The following is a 23,849-nucleotide window of genomic DNA, read 5'->3' on the forward strand; positions in this document are numbered from 1 at the left end:
ATTAACTACAAATTCTCTGAGGCAGCAGCTATATCCATTTCTGTTTAAAGGATGTCATCATGATGAAGTGAGGAAGAATATACCCTGACTTAGTCAGGAAAGGCTTATGTGAATCAGGTGATTCCTCTTGTAAAATATCCATTACAGAGGGGTTTCTGTTCCATATTTTTGCAAATATGGGTGATTAAATACAGGAATTATGGGATTAATACATGTTAAAAAGACATACAGTATAGACATATTTTGATTTAATGGCAGCAATCCAATTCTAGCTGATGTCATGCCATAACATATGTATGGGTGATGATCAGGAATTGAAGTTCACCCACTGGGGAAGCATATGTCATGAGAGAATGGGGTTAATTTATTCATCCTGGCAATACATATATAATACCTACAGATGATGTGAAAGCACAATGAATGCATATTGCTTGTGATATAGCATACCTTTGACCCCAGGTGTGCTGGCATGAGGTAAATGAGTGAGTAGACAGTTCCCCTTCTCAATGATGCATTCCTCAGATCCCAGCTTATGTAGGCTTTACAGCAAAGTGTTCTATAGTGTGGGTACAGGCATGGTGGCAGAGAGGGGGGGGTACTATTTACCTGGGCTTTCTAGAGGGGCCCCCAGCATGCAGCGCTGTAAAAGTTAGTTTTTTCTTCCTTAGCTCGAGGGGCCATGGCCACGCCTCCTGTGATTAGGCCAAGCCCCCTTCACCTGGGCCCAGCCGGGCTCTCTATGTCCCTGGGTATAGATGGTGTTACGTGATGATTGTGCAGTGCAAATAATCATTACACCAGACCATCTCTATTCCAAAATAGGTTGTCTTTATTAAATTACTCCTCCAAATTGGTTGCAAAATGATATATGATAAAGGAAAAAAATGTACATTTCCTTCTCCATTGCACAGTACTTGAGTTATGACAATGAAAGTGAAAAAATATACAACTCCTTGTCAACCTAGTGTCTGACATTCCAAACATATTTCCAACTTCTTTTATCAGACTCTCACTAATTTTCACAGTTACAGGCACTAGGCATACACTCAACTCATATGCAGCTACTACACTCCACATGTGTTACTCAGAGCTGCTTCTCACTCTGCAGCTCTGCAACTATTTATGTATCTCTACTCTCACTCAGCCTTCACAGCTCTGCATCACTTCCGCTCAGACTTTGAGCTGCAGCCTTCCCTCACTTAGGGCTTCAAGCCCCCTTTTCATGGTTGATTCTCCCCTCTTCATGTATGGGCTATTTACCCCAGCTTTGTGTCATTTCCCCCTCACAACATAACTGGGGATAACTCCCCCTTCTATCAACAATTTAGGACAGCTGGCGACCTCAGGAACTCCTCCCTTCCTCCTTGGGACCGCAGTTGAGAATTTGCCTTCTGTTCTCACTGACAGGTATTGCCACAGCTCTTTCTTAGGGATTGCTATTCACAAATGGTGGCTAACAACCATTGATGGTTTGCCACCAATGTTTGATAGTTTTGTTATTGATGGAAGAGGTATAATGATTCTCAACAATTAATAGGTGTGAGGCATCAATGTTTTATTCCTCTGCACTGATGGTATGAAGTTTAGCCCAGTAGATGTCTTAATGCCATTAATGTTAACCACCGATGGCAGCATTGATGGTTAACCCACCAATGGCCATCCATACTCTGGGCCTGATTTAGAGGTGGATGCAGTGTCGATGTCAGACGCAAGCGGCTGATGCTTTCCATCTGCGCATGCATCCAAGTATCACTGGGCATGTTTCCCGATGGCTATCGTTGAAAGCCACAGATGAATATGGACACAGAAATAGGCAATTTCAGCGGTCATTCCTGGCTGGTAACAGGTGGGTGGCTAGTCATATGCAGTGACTGTGACTTTTGCTGCAGTTGCGCTGATATCATTGCCATGTCCAGGTGGGCATTCTGCACCTCCATATGGCTGGTGTAATGTTCAATGGTGTGACTGCTGTGCATCGAATGGTGCATCTTATTATACAAAGTGGAGGAATAGTGTTCCGGCATTTGGCATTTGCATAAAGATGTAGTCGCACTGTGGAAAAAGACACAGTCAGGGCTGCTTTAGTGTGCAGCTCTGTATCAGGCTTTCTGTATCTCACTCCATTCCTCTTTCTCTGACATTACAAATCACACAGAGCTGTATCACTCCGCCCCTCTCTTCACTAACAGATCACACACATAGCATAATATCTACTGTTACAAAAAAACACATACACTGCAATACCAACAGTAGTATTACATTGCCATCACCAAACCCTGGATTTACCCATCTGACACCATTGCTCCTGCAGCTATCTCCTTTGGGGGCCTCACATTCTCTCACACACCCTGGCCTGGAGGTTTCCAGGGTGGTGGTCTTGGGGTCCTGCTATCCTTGGGTCACTCCTACCAAGTCTTACCTTCTGAACCCTCCATCTCATTCTTTCCATTCAACACTAATGACATTTGCCTCTGCCAACTTCTTTGAGTAGCTGCCTTTTTTTGTCTCCCTGGCCTTTGTTCAAAATTCCTTCATCACTTGGCTTCATGGCTCTTAATCTTCAAATGGGCTCTCAAGACCCATTTCTTCCTCAATGCTTTCCAGCGCTCATCCTAACCCACTACTCTATGCTCCTTCCTCTCTATCTAGTCCATTTGTGTCACCCCTGTTTGTCTGACCCTCCCCTTAGAATGTAAGCTCTCGCGAGCAAGGCCCTCTTCCCTCACGTGCTTCCTCTTGCCTTACTTTTACTTTCATTCACAATGGCACCTAAAACTTGGTTACTGACACCCTGCTGCTTATTTAGGTGTTATGCAGCATTGTTTATAAATCATGTACTTGTCCTGCATTGTCTGTAATAACTGTTGTCTTGTGTGCTCATTTGTTTCTGTACTTTGTAAGGCGCTGTGGAACCCTTGTGGCACCATATAAATAAAGGATAATAATAATAATAATTGCCACCTTTGTATGAAACTACTAAAAACAAAACTGCAGAAAAAGTCCCAGACTAACATTTGCGACCTTACATCATTAACTGTGCCAGCTCTCTGCTCAACCCTTCTCACTCCAGTGGTCCAAACACCAAGCTTCACCATATCCCAGCTCTATGAAGGTAGTTGGGCAGGATTAAGAAGATTTTTGTGCTTGATAAAAACAGAGTTGCCCGCTATGCACAATAAGTTTTCTAATACTTTTTGAAAACAAGAAATTTTCCAACATAAAAATAACCCAAACACTAACTATCTTCAGTAAAACTTTGGTACATGTCACCCAACATAAGTAACTCTTAGAAAAACATGATACCAGAAATACAAATTGAGACTTCTAGCACATATAATTTAATACTTATGCCTGCTACAAAACATGGGTGGTCACACTGTGCTCAACTCATTTACAGTACACAATAATTATTATTCATAATGTATATTGTAATAACACAATCTTGCTGCACCTATCACCATGTACTTGGATCGTTTATAACTCTCCCGTTCATGGTACTTAAAATAGGGTTAGTGAAATAGATTGTCAAACGTTGTAGAAACCCCAACATGACCAAATATACTGTTACCATAGACATTACCATATCTTTATTGAAGTCTTCTTCTGTGAGATTAACCCCAAGTTGTATTTCAGCATCCAGTGGTTCAAGCAATTTCTGTATGTCAGAATTAAACTGTTCCAGCTCCTTGGAAGACACCATTGCCTGTAAAAATAAAGTAGAACTTATTTAGAGCAGGATCCAATTTTTGCTTCCTATACATAAAGGAAATTCTAAATGTGTTTAGTTTCTATCTATGTATTTGGGATTATCTCTTAGGAGTAGGATAATGATGAGCTATCAACATCCCACAGAACAATGATTCTATACCCTGATCTTGTTCGCTTGCTGTGTAGATGTCAGATTGGTCACAGGTAAATTACTTAACTTGTTTGCAATAAATAAAATATAACATTAGTACTGTATATTGCAACATTTATATCTTACTTTAAAAACCTTCCTAATTTGGGTGAAATCTTGAAAACATTAGATGTTACTATAAATGGCAATCAAAACTAACATTCATGGTGTAATTTACTTTTGAATTTAACTTTGGTTATAGTGAAGAAAAATCATAACACTGTGAATTCCGCCCTCTGGCATATTTTCCTGATGGCAGAAAACATTCCATCTTTTCAGCCTGTGTCAACCAAAGGTCTTTGATGCTGACTGATAAATAAACCATTCTGCATATTTTGCAGGTTCTGTGAATGCTGACCTTTCCTCAACATCTCTTATTTCTTGTCTAGATCTGACACATAGGCGTATAGTTGTGAACCGTCAGTATACACTATGTTTATGATTGGCGGTAGAAACAATTTTGAAAATTGACCTGTCTAGTGAAAGCCTGAAAACAAATGAATGTAAAAGTAAAAATGTGCTGTTTTAGATGTAATAATGAATATGTCTACTAATGTGAGTTCTATTGAAGTTGTAGTTGTGTGCTGTACAATATGTCATGTGTCTGGTTGTCCATTTCTATATATCAGTAAACAATATGCAAGTTCCTTAATGTAATGAATATATGATATGGTGTTGTTCTGAATTGTTTCAAGCTCTCACTTATGACATAAATAATTGATAGGTAAAACTGTGAGGTCACTGAGCATATTGTACTTCAAATATTGTTTATGGTAACACATAAAAGATTGTTCCTTTACTACATAGAGAAAAGTCATTTCTAAATTAGTAATACTTTTTCATATTTCTACCATACAAACTGCATAATGACAGATTTTGTTTTGACAATGTTCTTTACAATACAATCCGGTTACTAATGTACATCAATTGCTTGGGGTTTAACAACTATATGTTCAGCTTGCATTAAATTTTTATACAACAATGATTTCTTCATTTCCAAAAATACAAATAGACAGACAGACAGACAGACAGACAGACAGATAGACAGACAGACAGACAGACAGACAGACAGACAGACAGACAGACAGATAGATAGATAGATAGATAGATAGATAGATAGATAGATAGTCTGTCTATCTGCATTTAAGTAAGTATGATTGACTAGTCAAGTTCCTATTATCAATCGCAATACCTACTGTACACCAAATACATTATTTTAGATAATGGGATTCTATTGGACCTTTTCTATAACACATACTTTGTAAATGAGGAGACATTTTAATAAAGACTTCATGGGGGGTACTCCGCTGAGTGCCTTTAATCTTATTTCTATTAACAGTAGGAAGAAAAAGCCATTACATTCTAAAATACAATATAATTTATCAGGTCAGTGAAGATCATTAAGACAAATTTTCTTCTTTCAGTTTTATCAACAATGAGTAATTGAATCCATACAAAACTATGGCACCATATTAAAATGTCTGTTTGAAAAATAAAAAAAGCAAAAGTAAATTTGAAAAACTTCAGTGAATATTTATCAAGTTTCATCAAGGCACGCTTTAGCTTCAATATCAGCAGCAAGATAATAAATGTTATGACAACTCCTTTATATTAAAATGTGAAGTGACTGGGGGCTACTTGTTTTGCTTAATTGCCTATTGGGAAAAGTGATGTATGAGTGTTTATTTAAAATTTAATATCCGCAAATGAAGCCAGCTTTATCAGATTTCCAACTGGTTCAATCACATAAAGATTGCAACTTGTGAATTTGTGTTCATAACTATAAAGGAGGAATGGCAATATCTTACACTCGTACCAACGGTGCGCAATACTCACCAATAGATAACTTAATGGTCTGTACCACCTTTAGAGGCAATGCATATAAAGTAGATTTAAGTGAATTAGCTTTTTGTACTACTACTTTTATATATACCACTAAACTTTGCAATACCTTTCCACTCTTTATCCTTTGAGATATAGGGATAAATCGCTGGTCAAGTTCAGACAGCTTGGTTTCTATTATCCTCTTGCAGTGATCACCACGGTTTGTCATTAACTCTACAGCTTGGTCGTGCACCGAATCCACCTTTGGCTGAATATCATTCAGCTCAGACTTTAAAAGCTGTAGCCCATAACAGAGAAAAAGACAGAATTAAGCAATAACTATAAAGATAATGAGTTCATATAGAAGGGGAGATTTATCAAAGTGTGAATAATCAACACACATTTTTATTAAGCTACTGAAAGCTACAGAGATAAGACAAATTTGCAAGTATGTTCTAACACTGGAGAGCTTTCTTTCTCATTATGGTATGAAATAGTGTGTATTTATTCAATATATTACCATGATCATACATCATAAAGTCAGTGTGAGTCTCAAAGCTAAAAAAAGCAAATGAGAACACATACCAAGTGGCAACATTGCTTATGGAAACACTCCTGATTCAGAGTTGCAGACAGGAGGATTTGCGTGATTATATAAATGTGACTTTAACTATGCAGGCGCAAAACTTGTAAGTGTGCTTAGAGTTGCACATATCTGACAAATTCAGTCCTTTGTACTTAAGGGCAGATAGCCTTAGAGAGAGATAAAGAGGAGAAGTTGCCAAATGCAACCAATCAGCTTCTAACTGTTATTTCATATACTGCTAGATAAACGACAGTTAGAAGCTGATTGGCTGCTTTGGACAACTTCTCCACTATATATCTTTCCAAGGTTTGATACATGTCCCCCTTAGAGAGGTATATAAGTGTAGAACAGTACTGGCATGTAGACACAAGTTAAGCTTGTAACTTCCATTCACTGCTTATTTTGATTTCCACAGATCTTGAAATACATTTACAATTTATTTTTTATTTTTTATGTACTCAGAGTAAAATCCTTTCTTTGTCATCCATCTGGGAGACACTGCTAATATGATGCTGGGTTAGGTGAGCTGGGCCAAAGAAGTAGGCGCTAGAGGGTTAATCTGATTGGCTCCGCCCCTTCCCATACTTAACCCCTCATGCTTCCCTGAAGCCTCCGTTCTATAACAAAGCTGCTTGGAGGAGCAAAGTCGCATCACTTTAACATACATAAACTGAACTAAAACAGCAAAAGTTTAGTAAAGGAAAAAACGCAGTGTCCCCCAGATGGAAGACATGGAAAAGATTTTACAGTGAGTACACAAAAATTCTCACCCTCTCGCTGAACCTCCTGGAGCACTCTGGCCACCAAGGATAGATGTGGAAAAAGATACCCCTGTCTGATGGATGCTTTGTTGGTTCCATGGTTCTTCAAAGTCACCTGAGGGTCCCTTGGCCAAGCTCCATAGATTGCCAACTTCTTGTTGAGGCAAGAGGCCATTAGGTCTATATAGAGCATTCCCCAATGGTCTTTTATGGCCTGAAAAACTTCCTGATGGAGTTCCCACTCTCCCGGGTGCACTGAAGGATGACTTAGAAAGTCCACCTCCCAGTTCTCCACTCCAGGAATGTGGATGGCTGATATCACAGGAACCCAGGTCCCACTTCCCACATGGGCCCTGATTCAGAGCCGGACGCTCTGACCAGAGCGCTCGCTCTGAATCAGGGCCCACCTCCATTAATATGGAGCGTCCTCCTGGACGCTCGTATAGCTGTGGGTCACCACCCACAGCATATACGAGCATGCAAAATGATGGTCGCGATGGTCTTGACCATCGCGACCATCGGAACTGCGAGTAAAAGCCTGCGGTTGAGTTTCTCAACCGCAAGGCCAGGAGTGATTTTGGCTCTATCAGAGCCTAAATCACTCCCACTGACATCACTAGTGATGTCAGTGGGGCCGGCTTCAGACGGTAGGCGTTCCCTTGGGAACGCCTCCGTCTGGCAGGCATGCCCCCGGCATGCCAACTAAAGGGGGCGTGCTGTCAGTCACCATCGACAGCACGCCCCCTTTGATGAGACACTCTGAGCAAAGGAAAGTCCTTCGCTCGTCGGGTCTCGCGCATGCGCACGACGGAGCTCCCTCCGTCGTGCGCATGCGCAGTGGGGAACATCGACCCACTTGCGAGCGTACTGCCGCTCGCGAGTGGGTCTGAATGACCCCCATAGTCTGACGACTCCAAGTGCAATCCTGGTGACAGATATACACCACTGTGTTGGCATTGTCCGATTGAATGAAAAATTGCCCAGGACGTCCTGTAGATGAGCCAGCTTGTAGAAGAGCCAGTCTGACTGCTGTTAGTTCCAGAATGTTGGTTGGGATCAGTGCCTCAGACCTGGACCAACGGCCCTGAAATTGAAGGCCGAGAGTCATTGCTTCCAAATCACTCAAACTGGAATCAGTGTTAACCGGGGTGCAATCCCAAATCCAGAAGGGACTATCTTTGAACACGTTCTGAGACTGTAGCCTCCACTTGAGAGATTATCGCATCTGAGGTGACAAACAGAAAAACTGTCCAAACAAGGTTCTCTTTGGATCCAATAGACCAGAAATTTTCTCTGCAGAGAACGAGCATGGAACCTGGCAAAAGGAACTGCCTCAAATGACACTACAATCTTTCCCAGAAGTTTTACACCACTGAGTATTGAAACCTGTGGAAGCTGAATTACAGTCCTGATTTGAGATTGGAGATCCTGAACCTTCTCTGGAGGAAGATAGACTCACTGCTTGTGAGTACCAAAGAGATGGCCTAAAGAGATCATCCACTGAGATGGTACTGGATTGAACTTTGGATAGTTGAATAACCACCCTTGGGATTCCAATGTTTCACTGACCACTACCATGTGCTGAACCAACATGGACTCCAAACTTTATCAGGAGATCATTAATATAGGGTATGATGGTAACACCCTTTTTCCTGAGTAGGACTACTATGTGGGCCATTAACTTTGTAAACACTGTGGGAGCCATGGATAAACCACACAAAAGAGGTTGGAACTGGATGTAACATTCTCCCATTGTAAAGCAAAATAACTATTGATGACCCTGCCAAACTGGGACATGAAGATAGACATATTTGAAGTCCAGGGATGCCAAACATTTGCCTTCTAACTTGGAGCTGACGACAGAACATAGAGACTCCATCTTAAAGTGTTCTACCTCTAAGTGAAGATTGAGCTGTTTAAAATTTAAAATAGGCTTGAACAAAATATTTGGTTTCCTCACCAGGATAACTCCTGACTCTAAAAATGAAAGCACTGCTGTCCTGATGGCCTCTCAATATACCACAATATGAGGTAAAGGAGTAGCAAAGAAATTATTTGGATTGGCATTGGCCATCACCCATATATACTGAAGCCTCTTGGATCTGGTCTACCAAGGCTAGGAGCTTGGTGGAATCAAAATCAGATTGCATGCCTAAAGCCAACTGCTCAGTTAAGATTCCAGAATTGTTTAGCCAAGCAATCACCAATGCTGGATGTAAAGAAGCTACAGTGAAACAAAAAACTGACTTGAGCAATGCTTACATTTTTCTCTCAGACTGATCCTTTAAAGATGCAGCCTCTGTAGTAGGAAGAACCATAGATTTCAAAAGACTGACAAAAGGTGCATTTACTTGAAAAGGCACCTCCCACCATGTAGTGTCCTCATCTAAGATCAGAAAAACCACCGTGGAACCTGAAACAACCTGTCGGGCTTTAACCAGGTTTCTGCCAATGTATCCACAAAATGAGAAAATGACGGAAAAGTTAACACCAGTTTAATTTTAAGCTTAAACAGAGACCACACGGTACCTACCTTAGAAACATCTGCCTCCTGAATGTTTAAAGTCTGCCTGACTGCAGCAATCAAACTCTGAACTCCCAGGATAGCTGGGGAATTCTCCTCCCAATTAGTCTGATCTTCTCAATCGGGATCTAGAAGTTCTCCATAAGGATCTAGAAGTTCTCCCACTTCCTGGTAAGTTTCTAAATCAGATACTCCAAGGAAAGTAATCTGTTGGGATTCAGAAGGCTTCCTACACATTCCAGATGAAGCTGCAATGTTGTCCATGGAGGCAGAAACTCTAGAAAGGCATCTTTCAATATTATAGACCCATAAAGGTTCCTGCTCTGGGAATGCTAACGGATTCCGCTGATCACTAATCTCAGACTGATGACGCATTCTTCTACTCAGATCTGCAATAGCCTATACCATAGATTTAACACAGACCAGGAAAACTGACTCCCACTTTGTGCCCCTGAATGGCTCACCAGGCTCACAGCGTGCGCAAAGGGCCCCTGGCTCTGTGTGATCTTTAGCCAATATTGCATAACATTTAGAACAAGAATAAAACAGTGTGGAGGAAGAGCCCTGTTAAGATTTTGAGGCTGTTTCTCAGTTTCCAGTAATGTTGTTTTGTTAGACAGTTGTAAATAAATGTGTACATACATCCTGCCCTAAGTTCTCAATGACCATGTGCAGAAAACCCTTTTTGTATGTCACATACAAAAACACAGCAGCTGAAATAAATAAATTCTAAACACCTTCAATATATTCTACCTAAGAGCACAGTGAAAAAGTGCAGAAGTTCTCTCACAAACAAAAACACAGCAGTTGAAATAAATGATAAATTCTGCTCTCAATAAGAGGGTGCAATATAAACAGCATGTAAAGGCCAATCAGTACCCCTTTGAAAAGTGCCTCAAACCACCAAGTATCAAACAACAAATCAAACCTGCTCAGCAGTCTGTGGTTGTCCAGAGCTGCAACAATGCCACCTCAGCATCACATCTGATGAGAGACCACCAAGGAGGAAGGGGCTGGGCTTATCACTGCTTCCAGCTGAGAATAGAATGCTGGTCTGTGAAGAGGGAATACCCGGACACAGGGTCTGCTCACAGGTTGTGCTGGTGGGACTTCTATTGTGCCAACATCGCTGGCTTAGCTGAGGGAGAACCCTCTCACAAGCTTTCTTATGAAATTTCACAGATATTATCCGCATGTGAAAGCTGGGGCAGAGCGGGTTTCCTGCCGCCTAACTACTGGGACCTGCTGTGACTGCCTGAGCCCTATAAACAGGAGCTGAGCCTGGTGACCAAAAAGGCAAACCAAAAAAGTAAAATAAAGCTGACTAAGGAGCTAGAAACATAGTGCCTCACTCCAAAGGCACTAGGAAAAAGCTAAAACTTCAGGGAAGCAGGGGATTAAGTGGAGGGTGGAGCCATTCAAATTAACTCTCTAGTGCCTACTCCTGTGGCCCAGTCCACCTAATTCAGCTTCAGCTTAGCAGTGTCCCCCATATCATACATTTTGCACCTACATAAACCAGGTGAAAGTTAAAGATGATGACTGACACATATTGCATTGGACTATGGCCCTGATTCAGAGCCGGACGCTCTGACAGAGCGCTCGCTCTGAATCAGGACCGTTCCTGCTCCTTTTTGGAGCGGCCTCCTGGCCCACAGCTATAGCGAGCGGCCAAAATGATGGTCGCGATGGTCAAGACCATCGCGACCATCGGGCTTGCGACAAGACCCTGCGGCAGGATCTCGCTGCCGCAAGCCCAGGAGTGCTTTTGGCTCTATCAGAGCCAAAAGCACTCCCACTGACATCACTAGTGGTGTCAGTGGGGCCGGACCCAGACTGTAGGCATTTTCATGGGAATGCCTCCGTCTGGGCCGCCAATCACCATCGACAGCACGCCCACTTTGGTGCGAGACCCTTAAAGACGGCTTGGCCATCGTTATTCAGGTCTCACTCATGCGCACGACGGAGCCGCCTCTGTTGTGCGCATGCGCACTTGGACACCATCGACCCGCTTGCGAACGGGTCTGAATCAGGCCCTATATTTCTAGAGTTAAGTTTGCATGATCCTGAGATGTGTTAAACTGGAGTTTCTGCATAATTTTATGTATTGTTCCTATGTACTAATAGCACAATGCAGGATATTTCACAGAAATCTCAGACAGAGTGCTAATTAGCACTTCAGATTGCAGTCCCCATTATTATCAAGTTAGTCTACAATCTGACCGCTATGTACTAAACTCCAAAAAGCTGGTTATTAATACATAGACCACATAGTGAGAAAATAACAGCTAAACAGTTTAAATAGGCTTAAGCTAAGCACATGTACAGACTAGTGGTTGCATATAAACTTTCCTGCAGAATCACCATAGGTCATACTTGTCGACTTCTGACACCCCCTCCCTGGGAGAAAGCTGAGGAGGAGAAGCAGGTGGACTGTTTTTTTTTTTTTTTTGGGGGGGGGGGCAGACGATTTGAGTCATTAAGCCCCGCCCACTCATGGTAAAATGTTGCAATTCCCGCATATTTGAATAGGGGGAAGGGCTAAATGATGCAATTATCAAAGAATTGCATCATTAGGCTCCTCTTCCTTCTCGCGGACCCATCGGTTTGCGAGAAAATGTTCCCCATTCTGCCCACTTCACTAAAAAGAGGGTAGAATGCAGGAAAAGTGTCTACTTTCCCGGCGGTATGGGGAGTTACCCCAAAAATCGTGAGCCTCCCGCGACTACTGGGATAGTAGGCATGTCTGCCATAGGTTTCAGAAATACATATGTATGTGGCATACCTTCAGTGTCTCTTCTCTCTCTTGTGGCTTTTGTCGCTCTAATTCATCTAGTGATAGCTCTGCATGGTGCATCCAAGCTGCAGTGCTAGCAACTCCTTCATCAAAAGATTCCATTTGCTTTTGATATTCCTGTAATAAACACATAAAAAGTTCCTTTCACTCCTTTTACCTTTTTGTATTACTGTTTTACTATTCTATTCCCTCTCTCTATCAGCTCCCCATTTCTATTTTTTTTCCTTCAATTATCCATTAGTAAATCTTTAAATCTGCATACTGTACTGTAGTCTATACCTCCCATTGTCTTTCACATTCTCTTTACTATATACCTCTGTTGTCTGCAGTTGTCTATTTTCTGTCCTTTTTTGCTGAGCTTTATACTGTATCTGCACCCTTGTTTCCTTGTATACATTTCTCGTCCAATGTACAGATGTGTCCTCTTGTATCCTTGCCACTTGCACTAAAAACGTACTCACACATCATGCCATGCCATTAGCCATGGCTGCGTGCGTCACGATACACCATGCCGTGTGCTGCGTTCGCACAATGCATTCCTATGGGGTCACGGGTGTGAACGCAATGTATGTACCCATTCGTGGGCCCATGACTCGCGCCATGCATAGCGTGATGTTCTGCACAAGTGGCAAAGATGCAACTGGACATATCTGTACAAGACCCATGTCTTTCCCTTTTGTCTTTTTATGTCCTCTAAAATTTTATTTCCCTCTTTTCCTGTCTTTATATTTCATGTATGGCCTCCTTAGTACAGTAGGTTTTTTTTGTCTTGTCTGATCTCATATTCTCTCTCAGTCCTTGTACAGATGCCTCCCTCAAACCCTTAGTTAGAATTGCAGGAGCTGTATTATTCTTTCAGCCATCACATCACATTGCCCAATTCTTAATTTGAAAAACTTAAGCCAATAAAAACAAAACAGAGAATGTAGTCAGAACAAAATCAGGTTGCTGGATTCAATTAAGTTCAGACCTGATTGGTCCTTTGGTGGCACTTTCCCAGTGCTTACTAGGATGACAATATAGACCTCATTTATGATGTCTCCTTGGTGCATTGTTCAACTGTTAGTGCTTTGCATGCTTTGTTTATGCTTTGCATCTGTGCACCTTGAAGTTCCCTAAGCATCAGCATGTAACACATATCCTCTTAATCATAAATGAGTCCCATGCACTCAGACTCTACTTACAGGTGTGTAAATATAAACCTATTCATGCACAAATGTATTATTCTATTAGAATTACTGTACTTACCAGCAGGAGACGGAACCATTCCTCAGCTCTTGAAGTTACTGCTAGCCAGTTACTATTCAGCAGACTAAGTTTATCATCCACTAGGCTGGCATTTTCTCCAAGCACACCTCTTAGGGAATCCCCTAACTCCCAGATATTTTTTAGTTGCTGCTGTCGTTTCTCAATCTCCTTTTGTGTATTCTATAAGAATGAGATAAATAGGGTTATGTTGAACTTTTATTTTGACATTGAATATAAATAATATATAATATTGTTTTACTGTTCATGCTGTGCACACTATAATATGTTATTTTAGAATGTGAAAAGCAGAGGCATCACCTAGTCTGGTTACACCCAGTGCACACTCCATATCCCCCCTTGCACGGCAGAGCCACCTTCCCCAGAAGGGTGCGTGACCTATTGAGAAATCCCAATAGCATCACTCTGGGGGTGTTCCCGGCATCCCTGGAAATGCTAGACTGCCCCTGGAGACCTGTGCCTGCACTGTCAGCTCTTCCTCTGTGACAGGAGCCGAGTGTTGCTGGAGAATGTCACACCGCAGCACCCAGCTCTTGTCACTGAGGAGGAGTCGGCATTAGGGTGACACCTGGGTGTGGCCCGCGCCCCCTGCACCCCCATAGTGACATCACTTGTGAAGAGGAATAATGAATAGTATGGTATTAGTATTAATTTTACAAAGCAGTGCATAAACATTTTCTGAGCAAGATTACTGTAATGTGATACAAACGTAGAGAGGAAGCAAATTTAGGGTTGCTACTTTCTATGCTAAATGTCTACACTGCAAAGGTTTTGCACCTCCATGTAATGCACTTTCAGGAACACTCCAAGCAATTTCATAAAAAGCCTTGCACACATACAATTGCTGCCTGTACTAAAGACAGCTACCAAGTGCCTACATTCTTGATCAGCCTTAACCGGAAAAGTTTATTTGATTGACAGATTTAGTTATAAAGGGATGGGAAATTGGACTTGGGTGTTACATTTACCTTTTGGACAGAGTGACTCTAGAAAACTTTCCACTCCTCCACATTTTTAGTCTGCATGTAGAGCTCCTGAATTGTATTTGTGCACATATTAGACTGTGCTTATGTTGTCCTGATTTTACCTGTATACATGTTGGGAGGCATGCAAAACCTGACCAAACACCCTTTCTACTTGCTTTTAATTTGTCACAAAACTTTAAGCTTTGACATTAAGCTATATACACCTTTATATTTATTGGAAATAAAAAACATCTATTTTTCAGAGCATATGATCTGGCCAATGACATGGATTAATGTATTTCAACAAAGCTCAAATGGCTCAAATGGCATAAGCTATTTTTCTGTTACGATGCTGGCTCACACAATCAGTATATTCTAAAAACTTCAGTGCATTCAAAAATTTCATGTTCCACAATAGTCATTTCCTTTGTAATGTTATCTTTGTTAAAATGTCAACATGGACCTAACTTCCAAAACGAAGAAGCATTACTACAACTTCTCATTGCTTTGCAAACTAGTTTCAGCTCATGGTCTACCAGTCTATCCAGAGAGTCTATTCTAATTCTCCTTTCTCTTTACTGCTGTAGACACTGTTCACTACTTTCTTCTTACTCAACTCAAGTTCCTCTCTCTACTGGCATTTAATAGTGAGTCACTGCACAGATCCAGCAGCTTGTGAAATAATTCCAATAATAAATCACCACCTTGGTATACAAGTTGCTGGAAGACTAGGAGAAGGACACCCTCTTAGAGGCTACAGACTGAGTGGAAGCACTCCAGCTCCCCGTTGATACTGACTGGCAAAAATAAGAGAACTATTCAGTTTCTTGTGGCATTCTGCACATGCTCCGGTGCAGAGGAACTGCTTGCTCAGACTTCGGCTTCCAGTGTCACAATCATAGAAAATGAAAAGTTAAAAATAATAATTGTAAAAAATATAAATTAATTTTACTACTTTTATTTTAAGATTTTTTTATCCTCTGCAGCTTTTCTTCTATTGGAATTCTGAGGCAGTCCTTCTTAAACAGGGCTTCACCCTGCTGGCAAAGGCAATCACCAGCGATACCCAATGATAGCTATAATTCGCTAGTTTTGCATTTTAAAATGTGAGAATAACGGTGTCCAGTAAAAACACTGGATTTAGGGCTATTTTCCAGGTCATAAATAGACCTCTTTATGTGATATTTTATAAAACAAGTGCATACTCTACATGTGCACGCACACCTAAAACACACTAAAAGCTACCGGCTGGATGATTGAGAAACAGAGTCACAGCCATTGAGGCAGCAGTATAACAGGTTCATTATACTGTGTCTTCACAGTCATACATATCTAGAAGGTTAACTATTTAAATACAAATCCTAAGCTTTATAATTTAATGTAAATGTAATGTAAATTAGCTGTAAATTATTTTTTAAAAATAGTATTCTGGTTTAAAATAGGTAACATTCATTTCAAGAGCATTAAAGCAGGGACATTTAAAAGAATTAGTAAATGTCACATTTGTTTTGTTTGGTCAATGATTGATTGACACATTGCCTGTAATATATTAAATTGGAAGGATATGCAATTTGTTCCTTGAAATGTGACATTTGTCCTCTAACACTGGTTGATAAGATCCCAGTATTAATCAAAGATTTAGGCAGGATGATGTTTTATATAGACTTCTCTGCATGGCATAAAAGCAAGTGAAAATGAGAAAAAATATTGAACAGCAATGGGGTGTCACCTACTAGAATTGATTTAAAAGTCAAAAACTAGTAATTACAATCAGCTGCCTTGCTGTGTTTTGCAGGAACCATTATTCTTTTCTTGTCCTATGCTTTTTTTTTTTTTACAGTAACTTGTATAGAACTGGATACAATATTTGGGCTGATTGTTAAAACTTTAGATGCTTCAAGTGTTTCACATACTGTTACATCTGTTATCAAGACAATTATAACAAGTAAAACATATATTTCTCACTTTAATAATGGTATTAAAGACATAAGGGGAGTATAATGAAAATTATTTCTGGAGAGACCTAGGGGTATATTTACTAAAGTGTGGGTTTATAGAAGTGGAGGTGTTGCCCATAGCAACTAATCAAACCCCCACTTTAGTAAATATATCCCTAGAATCAATTATCTGAGCAATTACCAGGCTGGTCCTACTGACCCACAGATAACCTGCATTATCGAATAAGCCTCCCCTTATTTTGGATCCTCAAACACTAGACACACTTTTGTACATAACTGAAATGTCAGAATGAAATGCACTTTGCACATTTATTAGCAGTATCATTCATGCATGAAATGTTGCCCAACAAATGTTTTCTTTTATTACAGTGGAAGGAGGCAAAAATATCAAACCTTTCCTAGACATGTGATTAAGATATGGCTTCATTTTCTGTCTCAGGTACACATGAAACATAAAAGTAAATCTCCCACTTTTACTGACATAGGTGTAACTTTATTCCTGTTGGTCACAAGCAAGATAGAGGTTGGGGTGCAGAGACAAACATGGGGTGGGAGGGTCTGGGACACATATGGGACTGGCCAGAGGCACACTTGGGGAGACAGGTAGGGAGAAAAATACCTCTGTACACAGAGAGACATAATCAAAGGGGCAGACACACAGTGGAGCATGTAGAGTGCTATAGATAGAGGGCGAGACTATGAGATTATTACACTCACATTGTCTTCTTCTGTCCAAGGTACTCGGTGCACAGTAACAGGTCCAACCAATGCAGAAGAACCCAGTTGAGGGGAAATGGAGGTGGGGTATGGACACACATGCTTGAATTTAGATGCTGCGCTTTGTATAAAGCACATACACCTTGTCCTGGAGAGGAGGGGAAAGCATGAGAAAGGTGAGGCCAAGCCATGGGCCCCTTGTGGCCCCACTTGATCGCCAATAATCCTGGCTGCAAACTTAGAGGCAGACTGTTTTTGAATAAGCAACACTTCAGTGCTGTGTTCATCTATGCCACATGAAGGGGTTCAAGACTCCTTGTCTGCCAAGCCCCTTATAAATGTACCTCCTGTATCTGCCTCCTTGCAGCCCTGCCCCCCAGGGGCCGCTGACTCTGGTATTCATGCCACTGTATTGAATACAAACTCCAGCGTCCTACTCTCATTATCCAGAAATACTTTACAATTTATTTACCTTCAAGGGAACCAGAATTGTGTTGCCTACCACCTATTTAATAAAGGAGACATACAATATGAAATACTCAGTTCTGTGGTATACATCAGACAGGTTAAATTGAATTTGGTCTCAATCAGGCATTCGGTATGATTTACCGCCGGCCGGCTGTTGAAATGCCAGCAGCGGCAACCCGACAGAGAAGGAAATCCTGATCGTCCTAAAGGTATGTATAAACTAACCTAATTTTACACCCTAACCCTTCTTTAGGGTACCTAACCCTAACCCCCCCTGTGCCAACCCTAATCATCCCTCTAAGTGCCTAAACCTATCCCCCCCTTCCCCGCCGCCTAAACCTTAGTCCTTCGGGGGGTGCCTAACCCTAATCTCCCCCCGGAGGAGCCTAACCCTAAACCCCCCTTCCCCTAGCCTGACCCTAACTTCCCGGGGGGGTGCCTAACCCTAAGTCCCCCCCGGGAGCCCTAAACCTAACCCCCCCACGGCTGACTGCGCCCGGCATCCCTTCAATCGGGATGACAGGCGCCGGTCTCCCATCATCGGTAAAATGACAGGTGTCTAGATTTAGACGCCTGTCATTTAGCCCTCGCCGGGATTAAGTAGTCTGGAAGCTGGCGGTTGTCATTGCGTCCGCCGGCTTCCTGAACGTATACCCTCAATCAAATAGAAAAAGAATTTGAGTATTTAACAAGTGCCTCTTATTAACAGGAAGTGCTGACATCGGGACCTGAGAAAAAAATGCAGTTAACAGACCAACTCAAAGCAAAAGGCTTAAAATCAAAATGTAACATAAGTAATACATGGTTTAACAAGATGTTTTTAATTGTAACTATGAGACAATTGTCTGTTCTTGTTTCTCCAGCTTTGACCCAGGTCTAATTAAATAATGCCTTTTAAAAATATGTTTGGGAACTGGTTAAGGAAGCTTCTCTTGCAATGAACATGGTTCATACTGTACAGTATATGTTAAAATTGTGTACAAGGACTGATGCATAGATTTGTGTTTGTAGTAGTACTTGTTGCTAGAAATAATTCTATAAAACTTTCTTATCAATGGGTAATTGGAAAACACTCACCTTACTCCAGGCTATCTCTTCCTCTAAATTAGTGGGCATACCCTCCTCAGATGATCTCTTTGTCACTTCAGTGTCTATTGTGGCTAACCATTCAGTCAAGCTGCTCATCTCTTTCCTTAGCTTCCTTGAGAATTTCAGGCATTTTTCCAGCATCTGCTTTCCCTCAGTCACCTGATTAAGATAAAAATTATAACATGATCATCAGAAATATGTAAACCAATGCTTAGATATAAGCCCAATATATACAATATGCATTGGTACAATCTTCTAATACTTAAGGCGGGTATCCACTACCCGACTGTGAAAGACTGAATGATAACGATATCGTTATCGTTCACTAAACTGTACAGTGCCCACACTGAACGATATATCGTTCAGTGCAGGCACCCTCCCTCATTCCAGAACATGGTCAACCTGACGATATCATCAGGTTGACCAGCATGTACGGGTGTGGAGCGATGCTGGCAACGACCAGCTTGAATGCGCATCACTGGTTGTTGCTGACATTTTAGTGCCCGATCTGTGCACAATTAATAGACGACTGAACGATAACAATATCGTTATCGTTCAGTCGTCAATTAATATCGCGTAGTGGATACGCACCTTTTCACATTATTTTAGTATCACCTCCATGTCCTAAAATTCTCAGATTTTTAGTATGCAGATCGTAAAACCATACCTGCAATGGGAAATGTGATCAGATTTACTAAAAGTAAATTGTAAAAAGATTCAGGAGAGCCTCACAAAATGAACGCCATTTTCGGATGGCATTATAGAAACTTCCCTCTTTTCTGCAGGACAGAGTATTAGATCCCTCCCTCATTCTCCTGCTCTGTTGTGCACAGCAGGCTGACAGTGGGTGACGAGTGAGCTGCACAGAGATACGGCCAGTAACTCACCCATCCCTCACACAACAGAACGGGACACCCAGAAGCATGCAGAAAGAAGACTGCATGTATAAAGAAAATAGATCTCTTGTAATAGAAAATAAATGAAAAAAATAGCTTACCTGCACCCAGGGATCGGCAAATGGTGACTTTCTTCTGTGACTCAATCAGCTGATCTGTGTAGTGAAAGTCCCGGCTGGCACTTCAGATGACCGCACAAATCAGCTGACCAGATGACAGAAGGAGATCACTGATCACTGATCCCTGGGTGCAGGTGGGCTAGTTTTTATTTATTTTCTATTACATACAAACATCTATTTTCTTTATGCATGCAGTCCGTGTCCTATCCGACACAAGCTGCCTGCTCATCTCTTACAGGACATGTGCACAGTATATCCCAGCAAGTGAAAGTTTCCACTTTTGCGAAAGCCTGATGTGGACACAATACTGGGACAGAGCTTTCTTGCAAGCTCTGTCCTATGATGCAAACTTAAATACATTCTTGTGATATTTTCAAATATAGCTAGTTTTTAGTCTGAATTTTCGCATCAGAACCACATTTTATTTGTAGATTGTGATAAATATGCCTGTGTCACAGAACATTATGTAGTATTTGCCTCTGATGCTAATGAACTTCTGTTGGCAATTGTAAATGTATAGTATGAAACTAGCTGATGAACAAGGACAATAGTTAAAACATATTTTGTATATACAGTAGCTGTGTAAGTTTGTCTCATTGCAGGTATTATTGTCATTTATTACTACTTGAAGACTCCAAGTATATTTGAAGATGCACTTAAAAGAGGATTTCTTTAAGCTGTTACAAGCAGGGCCCACTCAACATTCTGACGTTATCATCCATCTCATGTACTTTTTATATTAAAGTTGTATTTTGTATGATCCTGTGCTGTGGAATCTGTGGCGCCTTACAAATAAACAATGATGATCATGAAAGAGGACCAGTCTTTTTTAAGATAAAAGACTTTTTACATAGTGCTTTGCTCAGTTTGTATGGCCTAAAAAGTAGAAAATTCCCCACTTCTCCCTTCCAATAGGAGATAAAATAAAATCTCTCTGCTCAGTATACAGTAGTTAAATTTTAAATGATAAAAAGTGGGTATTGCAGTGCGGAACAGACTGGGACAGAGCAGCAGAGTGAGAGTGAAGTAGCGAACAGAGAGGGAGACGGGGTGGGACAAAGCAGGGACGGGACAGTGCAGACCACCAGATGGAGAGGGGGGTGGGATGCGGCAGAGCAGCAGACAGATTAAGGTACCTTTATAGATTTTCTATGAGTGGGAGTGGAAGCGCTGGAGAACTTTTTTTACTGTAGAGCTCAAGGTGCTATGTACTGTAATAGGGCATTTTTTTTAATTATATGTCTTCTTTAAGTATTTCTATTTTTTATTATTTATTTCAAAGTTTCATTATGACAAATTAATGACAACAAACTGTGTTGGCAGTACAAAAAAACTCATTAAATATGTGCAAATGTTAAGTATTGTAATAGTGACTGTGATTATGTTTTAATATACTAATTATTAGTTAATTTGCACAGTATTGAGAAATTCTGCTTTACAATATATTGTACAATTAGTGCTTTAAGCAGTTTGGAAATTTTAGGATAAATGACAAATGACTAAAAATTGTACTAATTACAGCAAAATGCAAACTGTGTGTATATTTTATCTAGCAATGTTAAAAGGAGAGAAGCTAATTGAAAATAATGGCTTATCATAATCTTTACGTTAGCATTGTACATTGTACTGTATATCCATGACAAATCCTGTTTTCTGAAATTTCTCTTGAGGGACTTCAATTTTATTGAATGCAATTATAAAGTTGAAGTTTTAAGTTCAAAATGTGCAACATTTATTTATTTAGACAATTAGACTATGTTCTGTGGTTGCATTTCGCTAAGATAAACATAGCACTTTAATTCTCAGAAAACCAAAATAGATTTTCAATGTGAACACCAGGCCTGTGTAAAGAAGAATTGAAAGGCTGCCATCTACTGCACAGATGGTTTTTAACAGTAATAACTTGCTTGGATTTCTTGCATTTGTACTAAGTGAATGTAGTTTATTTTTAGTTTTTATTTTGCAATACTCATTAGCAGCAATGGAAGAATGAGGGCAGTCCTTATTCAGTTACACTATTTATTACTATATATACACAAGCTTAGCAAATATATTTAGCTAATACAATACAATATGTTGCACTCTACTTCTGTAGAAAGAAGGCACTCTGCAGTTTGTATGAAGTGTTTGACATTTTTTATTTTGAAGTTTTTTAACATGCCATCAAGCCATCAACGTTTTGATTCTATTGTGAATCTTTCTCAAGGCTGAGTTTTAGGTAGTATTAATAATGCACTGTAATACAAATAAATACAATATGAAAAAACATGGTCTCCCAGGTCCCTCTAATTTTATACAATAACATTAGGGTATACTGGACTAATAAAACATGATATCTAAATTTCCCTAAACTAAACTATAATCCATATCGTGTCTAAAAAAATAATAATACATTTGCCATAAATATTTGTATTGTAACTTTATAATATAGATATATCAATATCCAAACAGCATATAATCAAGAATAGATAAGAATGTTCAGCTGACATAAAATGTAATGTTGCAATGTGCATAATTCAGCTATATGTAGTATTTAATGCACAGCATTACTGTTAGCTACACTATACACATATACACACATCTACATAAACACACATACAAATAATTGCACACATGTATCACTGAATATGTGAAGCAAGAATCACCTGAATAAATCATCATTTTGACAATGGTAATACAGTCAATAGCACGAATATGCATTAAGCACTCTCCACTATGTTAATAATATTTTTTTTTTTAATTATTCAACAGTGTTTTAATTCTGGGTAGGGTTGTATAGTGTCAAGCATAGTTAGACATATATGTGAATATACATTGCAACTGAATTAAATATAATGAGGCATATACAATACATTGAAGCTGTGTTAATTATAAGAATTACATACTTAAAAGCAAAGCACAAGCATTGTGAACAGTGTATCAATCACAAATATCCTGATTACAGCTAATAAACTGTCAGACATAGTTTAACATTACCCCGAATACAAGATGAAAACCGACTGATATTCGGTTTTCAGAATATGATAGTCTAGCCGGTGCAACACAGACAACTCTCAAGAGACATTGTCCGATCATCAAATCAGATAACTCACTTCCTTTTACAGATATTCATGCTTCGATGATGGCGTATAAAAGGGGACCAAATTTAAAACAAATGTAAGACCTACCCTGATTCCAGATAAAAAATATACCAATGAAATGATTATGAAAAAGAAACCAGGAAGTTATAGATGTGCAGGCTGTATAACGTGTAGGGCTATGACCCCTGTCCCCACATTCCCACACCCACATACAGGTAAGAATATAAAGATTAAATATAAACTCCATTGAACTTTAGACCATGTCATATATATATATATACTTATATGCCCATGTGGTCTTCATTATGTGGGCCTTACCTCTAGAAACTTTAGAGAAAGAATGGCCTCCATTAGGTTAGCACTCCAAAACGGCACTTCTGATAAACTTGTTGCTAGGCACTTTGTAGAAAAAGGGCAAAAAAATTGCGAGTCTAAAGTGCAAACTGATAAACTGGGTACCCCCCCTTAGGTTTAGGTGGAGATCACCTACAACAATTATGTAGATGTGAGAGCCGTTGGATCTACACACTTGATACTGTTGCCCCTAGAGGGCTAAATGAGCACAATCCACTTAACATTTTTCTCTAACTCTGCCCTCTGTGTGCAAATCATGTTACTTTAAGAAAACACTGAGATTTTCCCCAGGTTCTCTACAAGAGTGCCAAGAAGACACCACTTTCCATATATGTTATATCAGTCAGTATATCGATTCACAATGTAAGCACAAAATTATTTGTGAACAGTAATTATATAGGACATACAGATACCCATAGTAAGCTATATACATCTGAATATAGCTCCTGTAATGCATGTTGTAGCCTAAACTAACAATACTCTATTAAGGCTAAAACCTCACTTTTAATATTTGTTGTAGTTCACTGCTATTGCATAGTAAGTTAAG

At 40.1% G+C, this 23,849-nt stretch overlaps 1 protein-coding gene across 1 annotated transcript in view; it reads right to left on the reverse strand.

The window, feature by feature from the left end:
• Positions 1-23,849, reverse strand: part of DMD (dystrophin) — a 2,214,077-nt gene that overhangs the window by 1,507,215 nt on the left and 683,013 nt on the right. The window contains exons 33-37 of the mRNA XM_088454197.1: positions 18,842-19,012; positions 13,639-13,818; positions 12,379-12,507; positions 5,850-6,020; positions 3,581-3,703 (exon numbers count right to left, since the gene is read on the reverse strand). Coding sequence (XP_088310323.1) covers positions 3,581-3,703; positions 5,850-6,020; positions 12,379-12,507; positions 13,639-13,818; positions 18,842-19,012 — 774 coding nt within the window. The remainder of the gene's footprint in view (positions 1-3,580; positions 3,704-5,849; positions 6,021-12,378; positions 12,508-13,638; positions 13,819-18,841; positions 19,013-23,849) is intronic.

This window comes from Taudactylus pleione, unplaced genomic scaffold (assembly GCF_031769625.1).
Source record: "Taudactylus pleione unplaced genomic scaffold, aTauple2 ptg000609l, whole genome shotgun sequence".
NCBI classification, from domain to species: Eukaryota; Metazoa; Chordata; class Amphibia; order Anura; family Myobatrachidae; genus Taudactylus; species Taudactylus pleione.